The sequence below is a fragment of the Taudactylus pleione genome, unplaced genomic scaffold (assembly GCF_031769625.1).
Source record: "Taudactylus pleione unplaced genomic scaffold, aTauple2 ptg000316l, whole genome shotgun sequence".
Lineage (NCBI taxonomy): Eukaryota > Metazoa > Chordata > Amphibia > Anura > Myobatrachidae > Taudactylus > Taudactylus pleione.
Window position 1 is genome coordinate 869,931 of NW_028284717.1, and position 18,147 is coordinate 888,077.

Below are 18,147 nucleotides of genomic sequence, written 5' to 3' on the forward strand. Positions count from 1 at the left end.
GCTCCAATTTTTGAATATTCAGCTAGGGTCCGTTGGATAGGTTCCAGAGGTATGAGATGGCATTCCTTTTGTCCTAAACTGTTAGAGTATGCAAGGCTTTTTGGTAGGCCACGTATTTTGGTGGCTTATTTAGGAGGCAACGACTTAGGGCAGAGGTCCACTGTAGAATTACGAGTTGATATTGTCAACGATTTGGCGAGGGTGCTATCGGCCTGGCCTTTGTGTAAATTAATTTGGTCTTGCATTGTACCTCGACAGGTCTGGCGTGGGGTTAGGAGTTTTCCTGCTAATGACGAAGCTAGGAAGAAACTTAATTTCGCAGTTGCCAAATTTGTGATGGCCAATTATGGCCGTTTCATTTACCATAATAACATTCAATTTCGATTTAGTTATATGTATAGACCTGATGGAGTTCATTTAACAGAGGAGGGTGTGTCATTGTTTATTGGGGATCTTTTTGAGGAGTTGGCGTTATTGGGGTAGTACTTGGTATGGTGGCGGTGCGGCGGTTCTATAAGCTGAACCTTGCTGTGGCGGGAAAGAACGGCAGTTCACCAGTCCAGGTGCAATTATGATTTAAGGGCGCTCCCTTCGTTGACTGGTAGTTGGCTGTACCAACCTAACGGGGGGCAGTATCATCACCTAAACGGGTGGGTAGTCAAGTTAGAGGGTGAGCGTTACCTTTTGTGTTTGACATGGTTTACATGGTTATGTGTATGCACTCTGGGCGATCTACGCCTGCTATGTCTTTTGTTGTTTGTGTGTGGGCATAGCAGATCTGGCTGATTTCTGGCCGTCCTTTCTTTGCCACCATACATCCTTAATTAATTTAAGAATTAATAAATAATATTAATTTCTCCAATAAATCGCCATCAAGTTATCTGCCAAATCCACGTCTCAGTGTCTTTATTTTATGTTAGTATGATAAGTGGTTTGCACACATGACAACACCTCATCCGATAGAAGGTTTAAGCAGCCGCCTACACTTTCCACGCACTATGAAAGAACGCAGACACACACAGTATACAATTCAGCCTTTACCTGAGTTGCCTTAATCTCGGGACTGACAGACAATGACAGCTCTAAAGGATGTGAAATTCCGTCTTGGCAACAAGGCTGAGCCGTTACAATCAGGACAAAAGGTTATTGAGCTGCTTAGTTTAGCTTGGTAAAGACACACAGCACCTACTGCGCTAACTTCCCAAGCTGAAAACTTTACCATGGGAGAATTGCGGAAATGTGGGCCTGATTCTGAGACAGGCGCCAGTGCAAATGCGAACGGGTCTCGCGAATATGTTCAAACCGTGCATGCGGCACAGAAAGCAATCGCAGACTACGCCCGAGCCTTGCCAGGGCTGCGCACACATGGATATATCGTCCATTGGCCAAGCTCTCTTGAAATGGACAATTCTGGGCGGCAACTAGGCGGTTACCGTGCCGGCACACACAGAACAGATCCGCCTCGTGGGAGTGTCGCGGGCACGTAGGCCGCTTTCTGTGCCCGTTGGCGGATGGATCTTTTGCATGGGTGTAAGTCCTGGAACTAAATTTGGACGGAAAGTTAGCGGTGCGGCTTTTCGCCATGAAGACGGGCGGTTTATCAGCATGTGTGGGATCTGTGAAAGCATTTTATGGTTGTGTATGCTCCAGAAAACCTTTGCCCAATCCCCACAAATGGGCTATTCCTATTTGGCCGTGAATGTCAATTTCAGGGTACACATCAGGCGATATATTGAACAATACGTTCAGGGGCGTTTTAAGAGAGGAGGGGGCCTGTGTGCACTCGTGCGGGGCCCCCTCCTCTCTCCCTGGTGGCTGGCATCCTACTGAGCATTAGTAGACTCCGGGCACTAGAGTGTGCCTGGAGTCTACTGTGCATGCGCAGAACACCGGAAAATGGCCGTGGCGGCCATTTTTCCGGTGTTCTGAGCAGCAGTGACACCCGATGTGGGACCTCGAAGAGGTAAGCTTAAAAAAAATATGGGTGCAGTTTGTGCGGTGCGGAGCCCCTCTGGACCCCGGGGGCCCGTGTGCCCCGCACACACTGCATCCATTTATAGATACGCCACTGAATACGTTCCGACGTGGATCGTAACGATCGGCATGCAGCTCAGTGCGGCCCATCAATCGCGTTTTCACTTGCGTTGTCAGCGATATCGTCCTTTCTGTGCTGCCCGTCAGATGAGGTGACTTTGCTGACGACGGCATGCAGGTGAATGCAGGGTGGAAGGGTACATCGCGCTGTCTTACACTGGATCGTGCAGTGTGCAAAGCCACCCAACATAACCTTCCACCCTTCTATCATAAGGGCGTCGAGTCGGCTGGGATGCACGTCGTTCTGATGTGTACCCGCCCTCACTCTGTACATTAAAGGCAGAGGAATTGCAATATTCATTCAGGTTGTCACATCAACTGCTTTTTAATGGCATATGCATAACTAGAGAGGGAAGTAAGCCAATCCAGGGGGGGGGAACCCTATAACATGGACACCCCCCCACAGTGTGCCCCAATCACCTGTCCCGATTCTGAACTTTCAAACGTCAGGAGGTACAGTGTGGTGAACTATTCCTACTCCTAGGGATAATCCCTGTCTTTGCTGGTCCCCTTTTAATCACCTTTTACTGACTACTGACATTGACCAACTCCCGGTTGTACACTACTTATTCTTTGTTTTTTTAGTCTTAGTATCACTGTTGTACACAGTGTCGGACAGGGGCGTGAGGGGCCCATCGGGGGAATCAGTGGTAGGGGCCCATGCTTAAGGGGCGTGGTCATCCACCAGAGAGGGTGTGGCCAGCCACCACAAATGCTTGACTAACCATTAGGCAAATCTTGGTGTCGTTTCTATAGAAGGGAACCAAGCCCCCATGTTGATCAGCGGTCCTGCTCCACCAGGTGACGGACTGTCTAATAGAGTACAATCTATAATTAGAGGTCTGAAACCTGACACCTAGAGGAGGGGGGAGACCCCTGTGGGCCAGTCCAACCCTGTATTCTCTATGTATGGACAACTCATCTGATTCTCCCATGAGATAAGGTCCTCACTTTGCCTTCTTGTCCCCAAACATGAATCCTCATACCTCGCCTAACATGTCAGGTGTGGTCTCTTATAGATGTTGACTGGTGTGGGTAGTGGTTGTGGCGGGGGAAGGGGGGGGGGGCAGGTGGTTGTTAACTTCTGTGTTTATGCAATCCCTCTATGTTAGGATAGTTTCTTTGTTATTTAGCAAGTTTCTTAAATTATTCTCAGTATTATTTTAACATAGATGCATCTGTTATTCACATAAAAAGAACTGCAGACAGTAGGTTATGTCCCTGTGTTTTTTCTATCATTTTTGGCTTTTGGTGGAAATCTCCTGTATAGTGCATCTTCACAGTCATCACCTCCTGGGGGGTCACTGGAGCACACGGCAGGCCTCCATGGTACCGAGAAAATTACAAAAAAGTTCTCTTCAGTCTCTAATGGTGCATACACACGGGCCGATCGTCAACCATAACGATATCGTTGAACGATCTCAGGGTGTACTGGATGATCGACATCGATCATCCAGCACACCACCAACGACGGCCAACGACCCACGATCAACGATCGCGGGTCCCTATAGTATATAGACTAGGGGTGTGCACCGGCCACTTTTTGTGTTTTGGTTTTGGATCTGGATCTTTCTTCGTGTTTTGGATCTGGATTGGTTTTGCCAAAACCACCCTTCCGTGTTTTGGGTTCTGGGTTTTGTGTTTTGGATCTGTATTTTTTTTTAAAAAAAGCATAAAAACAGCTAAAATCACAGAATTTGTGTGTTTTTCTGCTCCTATGCTATTATTAACCTCAATAACCTTAATTTCCACTCATTTCCAGTCTATTCTGAACACCTCACAATAGTGTTTTTATATAAAAAAAGGTTGCACCGAGGTAGCTGGATGACTATGCTAAGAGATACAAACACATGGTCCATCTAGGAGTGACACTGCAGTGGCAGACAGGATGGCAGTTTGTAAAACTAGGCCCCAAACAGTACATAATTCAAAGAAAAAAAAGAGGTGCAAGATGGAATTGTCCTTGGGCCCTCCCACCCACCCTTATGTTGTATAAACAGGACATGCACACTTTAACAAACCAAACATTTCAGCGCCAGGGTCTGCCACACGACTGTGGCTGAAATGATTGGTTCGTTTGGGCCCCCACAAAACAAGCTGGCAATTAATCTGTCCCTGCACAAACTGGCTCTACGGAGGCAAGATGTCGTCCTCATCCTCCTCATCCACCGATTCCTCTGAGGGTTACACCACCCTTTAACAGACAGACGCACGCTTGTCGCTGCTGCTTTAAGGATGCACATGCGGCTACAGCCCACACATTTCACAAATAGAAAAAAAAGGAAGAATTTTTTTATTGTTTGTGGAGCGCACTTTGAGGGTTACACCACCCTTTAACAGACAGACGCACGCTTGTCGCTGCTGCTTTGAGGATGCAGGTGGAATCTAGACGGGATTTGGAACCGGGGACACACTACCTCCATCAATTGTCTAAATCCCACTGCACTAATGGCGGATACCGGACGCACGTCTAACACCAACATAGCAGTCAAGGCCTCAGTTATATGTTTTGCTTCAGGATGACTGCTGTCGTACTTCATCCTCATCGCTAGGGACTGTTGGAGGGTCAATTGTTTAGTAAAAGTAGTGGTGTTCCTACTTCCTCTCTGGGATGATGAACAACTCCCAGCAGCAGCAACAGCACTAGGAGGAAGTGGATCGTATTTTATTTTTATCGGAGAAAGTTTGGTCCTCCATTTATGTTATATTGATATATACATGCGGCTAAGGCGCACACAAACACAGAAAATGTTTTTTTATTTTTGCTGGAGAGTAGTGCACTTTGTGGGTTACATCACCCTTTAAGAAATGAGCCAGCCGGCTCTTTACTTATGGGACACAGGCGCACACTTGGCACTGCTCCTTTGTTGATGCACGTGCAGCCACAGTGCACACAATTCACACACAGAAAATATTTTTTTAATTGGTTTGGAGTGTACTTTGGGGGTTACAGCACCCTTTAACGGTCAAGCCAGCCTTCCCTTTACTTATGACACAGGCGCACGCTTAGCACTACTTTGTTGATGCACGTGCGGCTACTGCGCACACAATTCACAAACACAGAAAATATTTTTTTATTTGGTTTGGACTGGAGTGTACTTTGGGGGTTACAGCACCCTTTAACGGTCAAGCCAGCCGGCCCTTTACTTATGACACAGGCGCACGCTTGGCACTACTTTGTTGATGCACGTGCGGCTACTGCGCACACAATTCACAAACACAGAAAATATTTTTTTATTTGGTTTGGACTGGAGTGTACTTTGGGGGTTACAGCACCCTTTAACGGTCAAGCCAGCCGGCCCTTTACTTATGACACAGGCGCACGCTTGGCACTACTTTGTTGATGCACGTGCGGCTACTGCGCACACAATTCACAAACACAGAAAATATTTTTTTATTTGGTTTGGACTGGAGTGTACTTTGGGGGTTACAGCACCCTTTAACGGTCAAGTCAGCCGGCCCTTTACTTATGACACAGGCGCACGCTTGGCACTACTTTGTTGATGCACGTGCGGCTACTGCGCACACAATTCACAAACACAGAAAATATTTTCTTATTTGGTTTGGACTGGAGTGTACTTTGGGGGTTACAGCACCCTTTAACGGTCAAGCCAGCCGGCCCTTTACTTATGACACAGGCGCACGCTTGGCACTACTTTGTTGATGCACATGCGGCTACTGCGCACACAATTCACAAACACAGAAAATATTTTTTTATTTGGTTTGGACTGGAGTGTACTTTGGGGGTTACAGCACCCTTTAACGGTCAAGTCAGCCGGCCCTTTACTTATGACACAGGCGCACGCTTGGCACTACTTTGTTGATGCACGTGCGGCTACTGCGCACACAATTCACAAACACAGAAAATATTTTCTTATTTGGTTTGGACTGGAGTGTACTTTGGGGGTTACAGCACCCTTTAACGGTCAAGCCAGCCGGCCCTTTACTTATGACACAGGCGCACGCTTGGCACTACTTTGTTGATGCACATGCGGCTACTGCGCACACAATTCACAAACACAGAAAATATTTTTTTATTTGGTTTGGACTGGAGTGTACTTTGGGGGTTACAGCACCCTTTAACGGTCAAGCCAGCTGGCCCTTTACTTATGACACAGGCGCACGCTTGGCACTACTTTGTTGATGCACGTGCGGCTACTGCGCACACAATTCACAAACACAGAAAATATTTTTTTACTTGGTTTGGACTGGAGTGTACTTTGGGGGTTACAGCACCCTTTAACGGTCAAGCCAGCCGGCCCTTTACTTATGACACAGGCGCACGCTTGGCACTACTTTGTTTATGCACGTGCGGCTACTGCGCACACAATTCACAAACACAGAAAATATTTTTTTATTTGGTTTGGACTGGAGTGTACTTTGGGGGTTACAGCACCCTTTAACGGTCAAGCCAGCCGGCCCTTTACTTATGACACAGGCGCACGCTTGGCACTACTTTGTTTATGCACGTGCGGCTACTGCGCACACAATTCACAAACACAGAAAAATATTTTTTTTTATAACACTTGGGGGGAGCACCCCTGACGGACAGAGAACCCCCTGGACAACACTACAGCACCCCTTTAGGACTGGGACACTGCTCAGGACTTTGGAGTGGACACAGCCCCTATGGACAACTGACTGCACAACACAGTCCAGCCAGCCCCTATGGACTTTGAAGTAGTGGACACAGCCCCTATTAACAACAGCAGCACAGCACAACACAGCCAGCCCCTATGGACTTTGAAGTAGTGGACACAGTCCCTATGGACAACAGCAGCACAGCGCAGCACAACACTACACTACACTGCACTACACTACACAGCCCAGCCAGCCCTAACTCCCACCCTCCCTCTTCACTGTCCACAGCCGAGTGAGAAAATGGCGCCGACGCGGGTACCTTATATAGGATCCAAAACCTGCGAGACCCGGAAGGCGGGATGATGACGTTTTGCCTCGATTTCAGATCCGAGTCAGGCGGGAAAAGTCGAGCCTGACTCGGATCGGCCTCGGATCGGGGGGGCTCGGGGGGGTTCGGATTTCAGAAATCCGAACCCGCTCACCCCTAATATAGACCAGGTTGGCCTGCATGCACGGTCGATGGACGATATCTTTATCGTCCATACGTGCTCGTGCATCGCAGATCGTTGGTGGGTTGGAGGCACTGAAAAATGCACGATATGAATGATAACGATATGAATGATATCGTTATCGTGCATTTTAATCGTACCGTGTGTACGCACCTTAATTCCCTTCTTCATGTCTCTAATGTATTTTCACTTTGTGATGCATTTTACAATGACATAAATAATGGGTCAGGAAACAATATCGTCTGTTGAAGCAATTTTTATGAAATTGTCCTAGTTCCCTGGTTCGCCATGACTATTTCCTGTCCTGTCACAGTAGGGCGGCATTATTATAATCAGCTGCCGCGGCTGGAATGATCAGGGTGCACGATTATACTTAGAATGTACAAAGATAAACCTGCCCGGTGGCCATGGATCGAGGAATGTTATTTAGATGCTGCCAGCTATGCTTACATTAGACACATTAGAGTGATGCACTGTGGGAAACCTTCATTTGCATCCCATCACTTCCCAGAGTCCATGTGTGTGATAGATTGCCATGTCTTTCATGTTCAGCAACTAGCTGCAGTGCTGAGACACATACAGTAAGCGTGCTTAACCCCTTCCCTGCTGAGGCTCTTCCTCAGCCTCTGCAGAGCATCGTTTGGCACCTTTAGAGCCGATCCCTTTCCTACGTCAATGTTTGCCTTTTTTTTTTTCCATTGGCGTCCTCCTAATCTAGAGACTGGAACACACAATATTTTCCAGAAGATTGTGAAATAGCATTACATACATCTAACAAATAAAGCTGTGGACCGTTTTCATGTACATTCAGGAGTGTAACTATAGTGGGCACATTGTTATGAGGCTGGGTACACACTAGATCGACTTGAAGGCCGACTGGCCAGCCGATTCAGGTAAGTATACACACTTACCGATTGCCCGTGTCACCCTGGCATCACAGCTGAGCGGGCATTTGAATTTGCCTGCCCAGCTGTGACTTTAGTGCCTGCAGTAAGTGTACTGGCGGACGGCGGGCAGCCAATAAGCAGTTAAAGCCTGCACCGGTTAGATGTACAAACACTGTCCATGCAGGCTGCAGGGAGGGAGGGTGGCGGGCGTTGCATGTGGGGACCAATTATTGGGCATAATCGGCGCCCATATTTCCAGGGACTATATGGTGGAGCTCCGTCATGTTTCGTGCACTGGTGCAGAGAAGAAGAACCAGTCATTTGGGCACTGAGCAATATTCAAAAATTGTTTTGTGTCAAATAAAGTAGTTTACATGGAAGAAGCCCCAGAGCAGTGTCCCATATACGGATTGTTACATGGCTCACACCCCTGGAATATCACCACGCCTTGATATAAGCAAGATGTTTAACCGCACCTAGCAGAGAGGTAGTTAATAAATAATTATATTCAATTGGAGACTGCAGTTTGCACTCAAATGCTCCAGTGTCAGATACTGTATATACTGTATATACTGTACTGTAGATACTGTATATACAGTAACCAGTCCTGTGCAGTTTTTTATTCTCACATCGGGGGCACGACGGTCACTGACAATAAATTTATCTTGTTAGCAATTAAAATGAATAGGGAGGGGGAGGGGGGGCAGGGTAACACTGAAGCACAGTGGAATTGTAAGTATATGGAGAGGGGGAAGACTCTAAACTGAGGGCACTACTATATATAGTGGCATAATGTGACCTGGGGGCACTGTGATGCATCATGTGAACTGGTACATTGTGTGGCACAATGTTTACTGGGAGCACTGTGTGGCATAATGTGAGGTAAGGGGACATAAAATTAACTAGGGAATTACTATTGGGAATAAAATGAACTGAGGCATTGATATGGTGCATACAATGAACTAAGGCACTACTATTGGAAATAAAATTAACTAAGTCACTGCCATGGGTCTTAAAATGGGATGTAGTCAGCATCCTGGCGTGTATCTCGACCGCTGGCATCCTGAAAGTTAGTATCGGGGGTTAGGGTTAGGCACTATGGGGAGGATTAGCTAACTCCAACCTAAAGATGGCGGTAGACAGCTTACTTCTGATCCATCCCTGCTGGATTGGGGAGCTGTCCACAATACCCATCACAATGTTTTTCATTTGCATATGCGCAACCGAATGGTCGTGCATGCGCAGATAGACGCAAAATTAAAATAATAGCGTTTCCATCTTACTCATCACTGGGGAGGACTATTATCGGAACCTGTGCCCCATGATATATTGCCCGTAATAACATCCCAAATTGCAGTCTCGGGGCACTTATGCAAATGTTAATAAATACAGTGGGCGAGATGCATCCCACCACTCATTGCATGCCCACCGCATCCAAGCGATACATTCCAGGGCTCGGTGCATAAGAGAAATGCCGTAAATCCCCGAAAACTGCATTTTCGGGGGAGTTTTACCGTATTTCTGACATTGGTGCATCCCGCCCAGTAGATTGCATACTCCTGCTGCTGGGACTTTGCATTCACATTGTTTAATAGAATAATACTTAAATCAATTATGAAAAAAAAAAATTACCAATTCATAAGTGATTCGACAGAAAAAAAAAAAAAATTAGCCTTAATTTCCAATATGTTCTAATTAAGCCTCATGAAAAATCCTGAAATTAATATGGTAAATCCTTAAGTAAGTTAAAAAATTTACCGAATCATAAGTGTTCCTAGAAGAGTAAATATAATGATTTTCAAGTAGTCTAACAATAAAATGCAATATTAAATTTGTGAGCTAAAACAAAATAAAAATTCAAATAACATGTACAACATGTAAAACGCACCTTCATATAGATTTCCCTAGCAGTCTCCAATGACGGAGCGAGTAACAGGAAGTAATGATTCAATAATACAATATTTATTTCTGTCAGATAAAGTGTGTGTGTGTGTGTGTAGATGTGTATATGTGTTTTTTACTGATTTTAACACGTTGGGGGTGGGATGTACAAAAACACAAATGCGGCCAAAACACCAAAAACAGCAGGTTTAACAGCATTTGCCATCGGGTGCAAGCTACGGAAATCAAAACTTTCTGGAGTTGGCATCCAATAGGCAATGCCATCTACCGATGGCGTTCCGTAATAGAAGCCTATGGGCGTATGTGCAGAAAGACTCCCGGGTCATAACCCCTGCAGTCCTCACACTGCAAAGGACAGCTCTTATCGGCAGAGCTGTCCTTTGTGGTTTTAATCAGAACTACATGCATACGGCGTTAATAAACGCCGCTATACATGTGCTAAGTGGTGGGATGTATCGTATCCAAAATGCGCCTGATTCAGAGATGGCTGGTAATACAGTTGCAGTCGCTCTCGCAATAGCAGTTGCAGGAATATGCAAATGCTGATCTCAGACTTCCCTTTGCGCTCCACCATGCGATGGTGTGTACGAGCGTTGAGACGCCCAGTTTTAAGGCTGCGCGGTCTGTGCATCTGTGATGGAGATTGCAAACACACCAACACTGACACAACATTGGTTGCACCACCTACGGTCTACTTTAACTACTCTTCTCAAATCCAACTAAACACGGCTTCTGAAGCATTGGATATGCGATTGGGAACGCAGCACCCTTCCCAGGCACGGCCGTGATGCTCCCATAACACGCCTATGAAACTGCCTTTTTTCGTGGTCACTTTAGATCATCTCCCAGTCTCCAGCCTGATACGTCAGGGATTGCAAACCCCTTCTGTAGTGTTATGGTGCATTCACACGGTCAGATCTGTCAGACGAACGATGAACTACGAACAATGAACGACGAACGATTTGAACGATTTTACCAACGATTTCATGAACTACGAACGATTTTTGACAGTATTAAAATGAATGAAAATCGCCCAAATCTGACCCATGATCCCACAGAGAAAAAGCTTGAGGAATTGGGGAAGGGTCGTCAGACAAAGTTACAGTAGACAAGAGAGGGCATGAATAGGGCAGCAACAAGATTATTTTGTATCCAGAGCACAGATAAGGAATGACATGCTTTCTCATTTGGTACATGACGTACTGCAGGGATCTGGCATCCTGAAGGTAAGTATGCAGGTTAACGTTAGGGTTAGCCCAGGGATGTGGGGGAAGGTTAGGTTTAGGGACCTCCTGGGGTGGGTTAGGCACTGACCAGAGAGGATTAGGGTTAGGCTACAGGGAGTGGGGGTTAGAGATAGGCAACAACGGGGGAGGTTAGGGTTAGGCACCACCACGGGAGGGATAGGTTTAGGGTGTGGGAAGGGGGGGTTAGGGTTAGGCACCACAGGGGGAGAGTTAGGGAGGGTTAGTCTACTTACCGGCCCCTGTTGGTATTTTGCACATTGGGATGCTGCTGTTGGTCCTCTGACCGCTGGCATCCTGTCCGCCGGTCATTCATACCGATTCCATACTGTACACATAAGGATAAAGTGGCTGGAAAATGACGAGCGAGCGCCTCCAACATTTTATTTTTGTTATACTATACAATCTGATAGTCAGGAGTGAATATGAGCAATGTTTGGTGAAGCTCAGGTTCTATACTGAAAGAAACGAGTTGAGCCTGGAGGTAGAATTGCTCCATCGAGTGGGACAGTAAGTAATGCCTCCCAACCGTCCCGCTTTCCTTGGGGCAGTCCAGACTCTGGAGGACCCACCACCCCCCCATCCTACCATCAGGACATTCATCAATATTTGTGTGTGGAGGCAGAGGGGGGACCTCCTATGTGTGTGGGGGGTTAAATGGCGGATGAGGGGAGCGACGGGGGAGTATAAGCAATAAAGGGATTGAACCGGGTATTTTGTCTTTGAATCACCAGTTATTTGTTCTTATACTGTATGTTCACAACCAGACTCATGAGTTTTTTTCTGAAAAGCCAATAATGGAGAGATTCATTAAATTAATTTGACTGAAAACCTGATAACTTGATTTAGTGACATGTTAGAAAGGATATCTGGGTGTATAACATGTATAGAGATTTCTATGTTGCTATAATCCAGTTCACAGCGCACTATGGACTAATGCATATCATCCTGCAAGTTAAGGACGTAGCTATGGTAGGGGCAGAGAGTACGGCTGCTATGAGGCCCAGGCTGCCTCTGAGGCCTGACTCTCTCCCAGCACTGAGTGACACTGCCATCTCCTGAGTCCCGGCTTTCCTATTCTCACTATAGAGCTGCTGCAGGGCATCAAGGCCCAGAGCTGATCTAAGCTACAGCCATCTCTAGCTGCTGCCTGCATGTATTGTGATGTCACAGTGCAGGTCACAGCCCTATATAAAGGATGCCCAGCTACTGGCAGCCATTTTGTGGCTACAGCCATCTCTAACTGCTGCATACTTGCCTGCCTTTGAAAACTAGTTTCAGGGAAATTGCATGTCGCAACAGACTGTGCCGCGTGAACACGCTGCTGAGGGGGCGTGTCATGTTTCGCCCAAAGGGCGTGTCTAGCTCCACCTGTGGGCGTGTCTAATGTTACTCAGGGGCTCTGCAAAATAAATATACTGTCTCCTGGTATTAATATACTGCTGCTTTACATATATTGTGCTTTTTGTTGTTATATTAATGATGGATGCAAGACATGTTATAGGAATAATAGCTGGTTCCTCACTGAATAATGGGCCTGATTCAGAGATGGACCATAATATGATCGCAGCTACGATTTCACACGGAGCGCAGCTTTTTAAAATGTGCTAATAGTTCCAGAAGCAGGAGGGTAGGTATGTATGACACACACACACACACACACTACTAACCACAGAGCTACACACTGTGTACTGTGCTCCTGCCATCCAACAAGTGTCAGCTAATACACACACACACATTAATGACATAGTTGCCGACATTCTGGCTGCTCCTTCCGGGAGGGAGCAGCCAGATCGGCAGGGCAGCGGGGGGCGTGGCCAAAAAGGGGGCGTGTCCGGAAGGGTGCCTGGCATTTGTAGGCGTCACGGGGGCGGGGTCACGCGATCGCGTCATTTTGGCCCCGCCCCCACTACACAATGCCGATAATACAGGCATTGTGAGGCAGGGGGCGGGGCCAAAATGACGCGAATCGCGTCACTGGCTGCCCTCGCTTGCCTGCCTTTCCGGGAGGGCGGGAGCTGCACCTGATTATCAGGAGGCTCCCGCCCAAATCGGGAGGGTAGGCAACCCTGATTAATGACGCAGTTTCCACTACCGTTAGTTTTCAAATTCATTATCCGGGGGGAAATCGGGAGTAGCGGTAGGATTTGCGGGGGAGCGGGAGGGTGAGTTAGAAATAGGGAGACTCCCGCTAAAATCTGGAGGGTAGGCAAACCTGCTTTAATTAGCCTAATAATATAATATAGTGACAGCTCCCCTTTCAGAAATGTCTCATAGATAGAAGTTCAATAGAAGAGGAGAAAGTTTGTTTTTTCCACCTTTTAGGATTGTTCTCCTTTGTATGCCATATAACATTATATTTGCTTTTCTTATAGTAATGAGTACATAACACAACAATAAAACTTGTATTGTATAGGAAACAAATGAGGTAGTCAGCATCAGTGCTCCTAGAATATTATCCGGATAGCAGGAATTAGAGAACAGCTACAAACTGTTTTAGAAAGATTGAAAAAAAGCTTAAAAAAAACAAAAAAACACTTTGTCTAAAAAAAACCATAACTTCAGGAGTTCCCACTACTGCTACTGTAGTTTAATTTAGAATTCATACTTACATGTTAAAACAGGTCCGCCGTGCGTGGGGGTGAAGAGGCCACCACGGACACCTCGTCCACCGCGTACCCTGCTGATTTGATGCTGCACTCACCGCGTACCCGCTGATCCCGCCCGCCAGTCACATTGACCCAAGCAGGCAAACACTGTGCAGTGGCGGCCACCGCTATCCATAAACCCGCGGTGGCCGGCCAGGCCAAGACATCGCGCGTCGTTGCATCTCCCGCGCAGGCCCCGCCCCTGACAGCCCAGGACTCGCGCATGCGCAGTCCGCATTTTTAGCGGGGGCAGTGGGAAACCGGGAGTAGAGATAGGAATTGCGGGGGAGCGGGAGGTGAGATCCAAATCGGGAGACTCCCGCTAAAATCGGGATGGTAGGCAACTCTGAGCTGCTGCCTGCATGCATTGTGATGTTACAGTGCAGGTCACAGCCCTATATAAAGGATGTCCAGCTACTGGCAGCCATTTTGTGGCTACAGCCATCTCTAGCTGCTGCCTGCATGCATTGTGATGTCACAGTGCAGGTCACAGCCCTATATAAAGGATGTCCAGCTACTGGCAGCCATTTTGTGGCTACAGCCATCTCTAGCTGCTGCCTGCATGCATTGTGATGTCACAGTGCAGGTCACAGCCCTACATAAAGGATGTCCAGCTACTGGCAGCCATTTTGTGGCTACAGCCATCTCTAGCTGCTGCCTGCATGCATTGTGATGTCACAGTGCAGGTCACAGCCCTACATAAAGGATGTCCAGCTACTGGCAGCCATTTTGTGGCTACAGCCATGTCTAGCTGCTGCCTGCATGCATTGTGATGTCACAGTGCAGGTCACAGCCCTATATAAAGGATGCCCAGCTACTGGCAGCCATTTTGTGGTGACATTTTATCCTACATTGATACTCTCTGAGTAGTTCCTGCTTTATTTATGCAACTTTGTATAACATCTTGCAATAAGTTCCTGAACAGCAACATCTTCAGAATAACATTCTGAATAACAGCTTCAGGTAAGGACTACATAGCAAATTTGGTCTGTCACCTTTACCTCTTCAGACCTACCTTTATTATATCTGCAGATTTTATTTTAGCAACAACTGATAAAGCTAACTATTAATCTGATATGAAGCTCCATGACTCTTATATACCATGTTATATCATAAACATTTAGGGTTAGGGAGACTATATAATATTTTTGAAAATATATATATTTGTTGTTTATAATGTTTACTATGTGCTAATCACCATTCATTTAATCCTGCACATCTGCTAAGTAGGCAGATTGTAAATTATGTCATATTTGCTCTATCACAATGGATCACCTTTGTCGAGATTTGTAGTGCTATTTGTACTGTACTGTTTTACCCAGGGGCGTATTTATAATGGATGCAGGGTGTGTGGGGCACATGGCTTTTCTGCTTGTGTGGTAAGGACTATGGGTCAGCCCCCCACTCTTCAAGTTCTACTTTTTCATTCATCTTTTGCATCCAGTACTGTTTAAATCATGTTTGCTTATTAAAATAAAGTTTATTAATATTTTTAAAACAATACACTTTATTATACTGCATATCATATATTGCTGTTTTCTGTGCCTGTGCGTCCGTAATTGTTTTTTATAATAATTTATTGTGTCACTTTAAAAAAAAAAAATGTAAATCAAAATGACGGTACTGAAAAGACAAAACCAGTCGTTCGGTTCCATTGTGCATGTGGGAGTCAGAAAGCCGGCTCATCCATACACACAGGGGTATATTTAGTATATGCAGGTTTCTAGAAGTGCAGATGTTGCCCATAGCAACTAATCAGATTCTATTTAACATTTATCTAGCACCTTCTAGAAGATAATAGCTAGCATCTGATTGGACGCTATGGGCAACATCTCCACTTCTAAAAACCCACACTTTAGTAAATGTACCGCACAGCGTAGAAATTGGCTGGTATTACTATAACGGCTCCAGACCACCAGGGAAGCCGGATATCACTCTGGTGCCCTGGCTAAATTTTTATGGTACATGCCTACTACAGTATATATCATTTTACTGCAGTGATAAAACCATACTTGCCAACTCTCCCTGATTATCAGGGAGACTCCCAGAAAAAGTAGCAATTTCCCTGACTCCCTGAGGAGTCCAGGAATCTCCCTGATTGCACCTTACACCCACTATGAAACTTATTTATAAAAAAAAACAGAGATATATACATTCAAATGGGATCATTAGTATCATTTCCCTGCATTGGTTAGAAGACACAGTGATCCCTATGGCTACAGGAATTTTCTGAAAACTATCAGTGAGTTTTCATCAACATGTAGATCTTACTAACTGCTTTGGGGCTCATTTACATTTGAAAGTAAGTAGGACGGAGTGCATTTCATATGCATGGAGTTAATTAAACACCCGAACCTCTGGGTGTCGGCCTCTGGACAAGAAGGGGCTAGTTGTTTAGTGAGGTAGTGTTGGGGGTGGGGTTAGGTTTGGTTAGCCTATAGGATTGGGCAGGGGGTGGGGTTAGGTTTGGTTAGCCTATAGGATTGGCAGGGGGTGGGTTTTTCAGTGCTATTTCAGAGATGCTGCTACGCATGCCATTTCATAGAAATGTCTCTGGTCGGCTGTTTCCGGCCCTCCCTCCCTTATTCATTGAGTTGTTTGGTGTCGGCTTTTCTTGTGGCGGGAAGAACGGTAGCAGTTTTGGAGCTTGAGGTGCTCTGCCTTACATGGCTCAGGCTGATTCTACCCTACTGGGGTCAGCGGCAACCACCTAACCAGGTGGGCCTCACGTCGTGTCATTGGGGTGGGAGGTGGATACCTTGGGCGTGGTAATGGGCTGGCTGCTCGCCTCCCATTAGAAGATCGATGTGAGTATGCAGTTGGTGATCTGGCATTGTGGGGCCGTTCTTTCTGTGCCACCATACTTTGTCTGTCTGTCTTCTTCTATAAGTTAGTTCAGTTATACATTAAATAGTTTAATTAGTTTAAAAACAAATAAAGCTGACCTTCCTTTCCCCTTATACAAGTCTCTGTGTCATTATTGCATTATGGTTGATGGTTTACCCTGCACTGTTAGGAGGGAACACTCATCAGATGTAGCAGTACACGCCCACACTCATAACTTTCACAATCTCCCTGAAATACTTTTTCAAAATGACGCAAGTATGGGTAAAACTTAGTTACAGTTATTGCTGTGATAATTCCTATTTTAATAAATAGGTCTCTTTTTGTAAATTCATGTTTGGTGAAGTTTATAGTCTATGAGTAGAGCTGGGTCAATTCATTCTGCTCTTTGCGGTATGTTTGGTGATGAACGGGGTCCGGGGAACACTACAAGCTAAATTCTGTTGCTGTAACTTGCTGAATTTTGCTGCCAAATGCAGAACAGGCTCCTAAATGTTGGGCGGTACAGTATGAGTAATGTATAAAGCCTGTGCATCGCTTTCTTTTGCTAAACTGGAGCCACAGTGTGTTTCTGAGGTTACAACTGCAGATTTCATGCAGAAGACCAATTTCTAGTAGATGAGGTTTTCCAGTGACTTTACCACCGTTATAATGATTTCAATATACTGTAGTAAAAAAATATTATTGTCATTATTGAGTGGAGTTGCCCTTTTAGAAGTATATAACTGTAGTGTATTTACATTGGATGGCTGCTTCGTTTAGTTTATCCCACATCGACCCCAACCTTACTGTTTGCTCAGCTATACATTGTGAAAAGTTTAATCAAACATTCATGGTAAGAGAGAACAAATGAAAGTATTTTTTATAACCGGGAACAGTTCACATTTAACCAAGTTAATTCTGCTAATTTACATGTTAAATACGTTTCCCATTAAAAGGCCATTTTCTTATTTCCAAACCTTGTTTCTTAGCTTCGGAAGGCGGTAATGGACCATATCTCAGATTCCTTCCTGGAGACGAATGTCCCCCTGCTGGTTCTTATTGAGGCTGCAAAAAGTGGTAATGAGAAGGAGGTGAAGGAATATGCCCAAGTGTTTCGTGAACACGCCAACAAATTGGTCGAGGTAAGCCTTTGTTTCACATCAAAAGACTGTCTTTTATTCTTCCTGTGCCACGGCGGCCCGGCCTACTGTTTCATTACCTTGTTGTGGTAATGAGCGAAGCAGAGTTGACTTTGAAGTTTTGCAATTTTTTTTGTTTTTTTCTTGAGAGAGTCTTTTATTGTTGTTAACCGTATCAAAGCAAAAATTGGGTTGATTAGATTTTTGATGTGATGTTGTTAGAGCTTAGACATATAGAGGCCTGGCTCCGAATTAGACGCAAGTCCGCATGCGGCCGGATCCCGCGGATGCCTGCCAAAGCAATCGCAGACTGCGCA

The 18,147-nt window shown here is 45.7% G+C and overlaps 1 protein-coding gene across 1 annotated transcript in view; it reads left to right on the forward strand.

Annotated features, from left to right (window-relative positions):
• Positions 1-18,147, forward strand: part of CTNNA2 (catenin alpha 2) — a 937,723-nt gene that overhangs the window by 370,446 nt on the left and 549,130 nt on the right. The window contains exon 3 of the mRNA XM_088442722.1: positions 17,681-17,833. Within this exon, the coding sequence (XP_088298848.1) occupies positions 17,681-17,833 (153 nt within the window). The remainder of the gene's footprint in view (positions 1-17,680; positions 17,834-18,147) is intronic.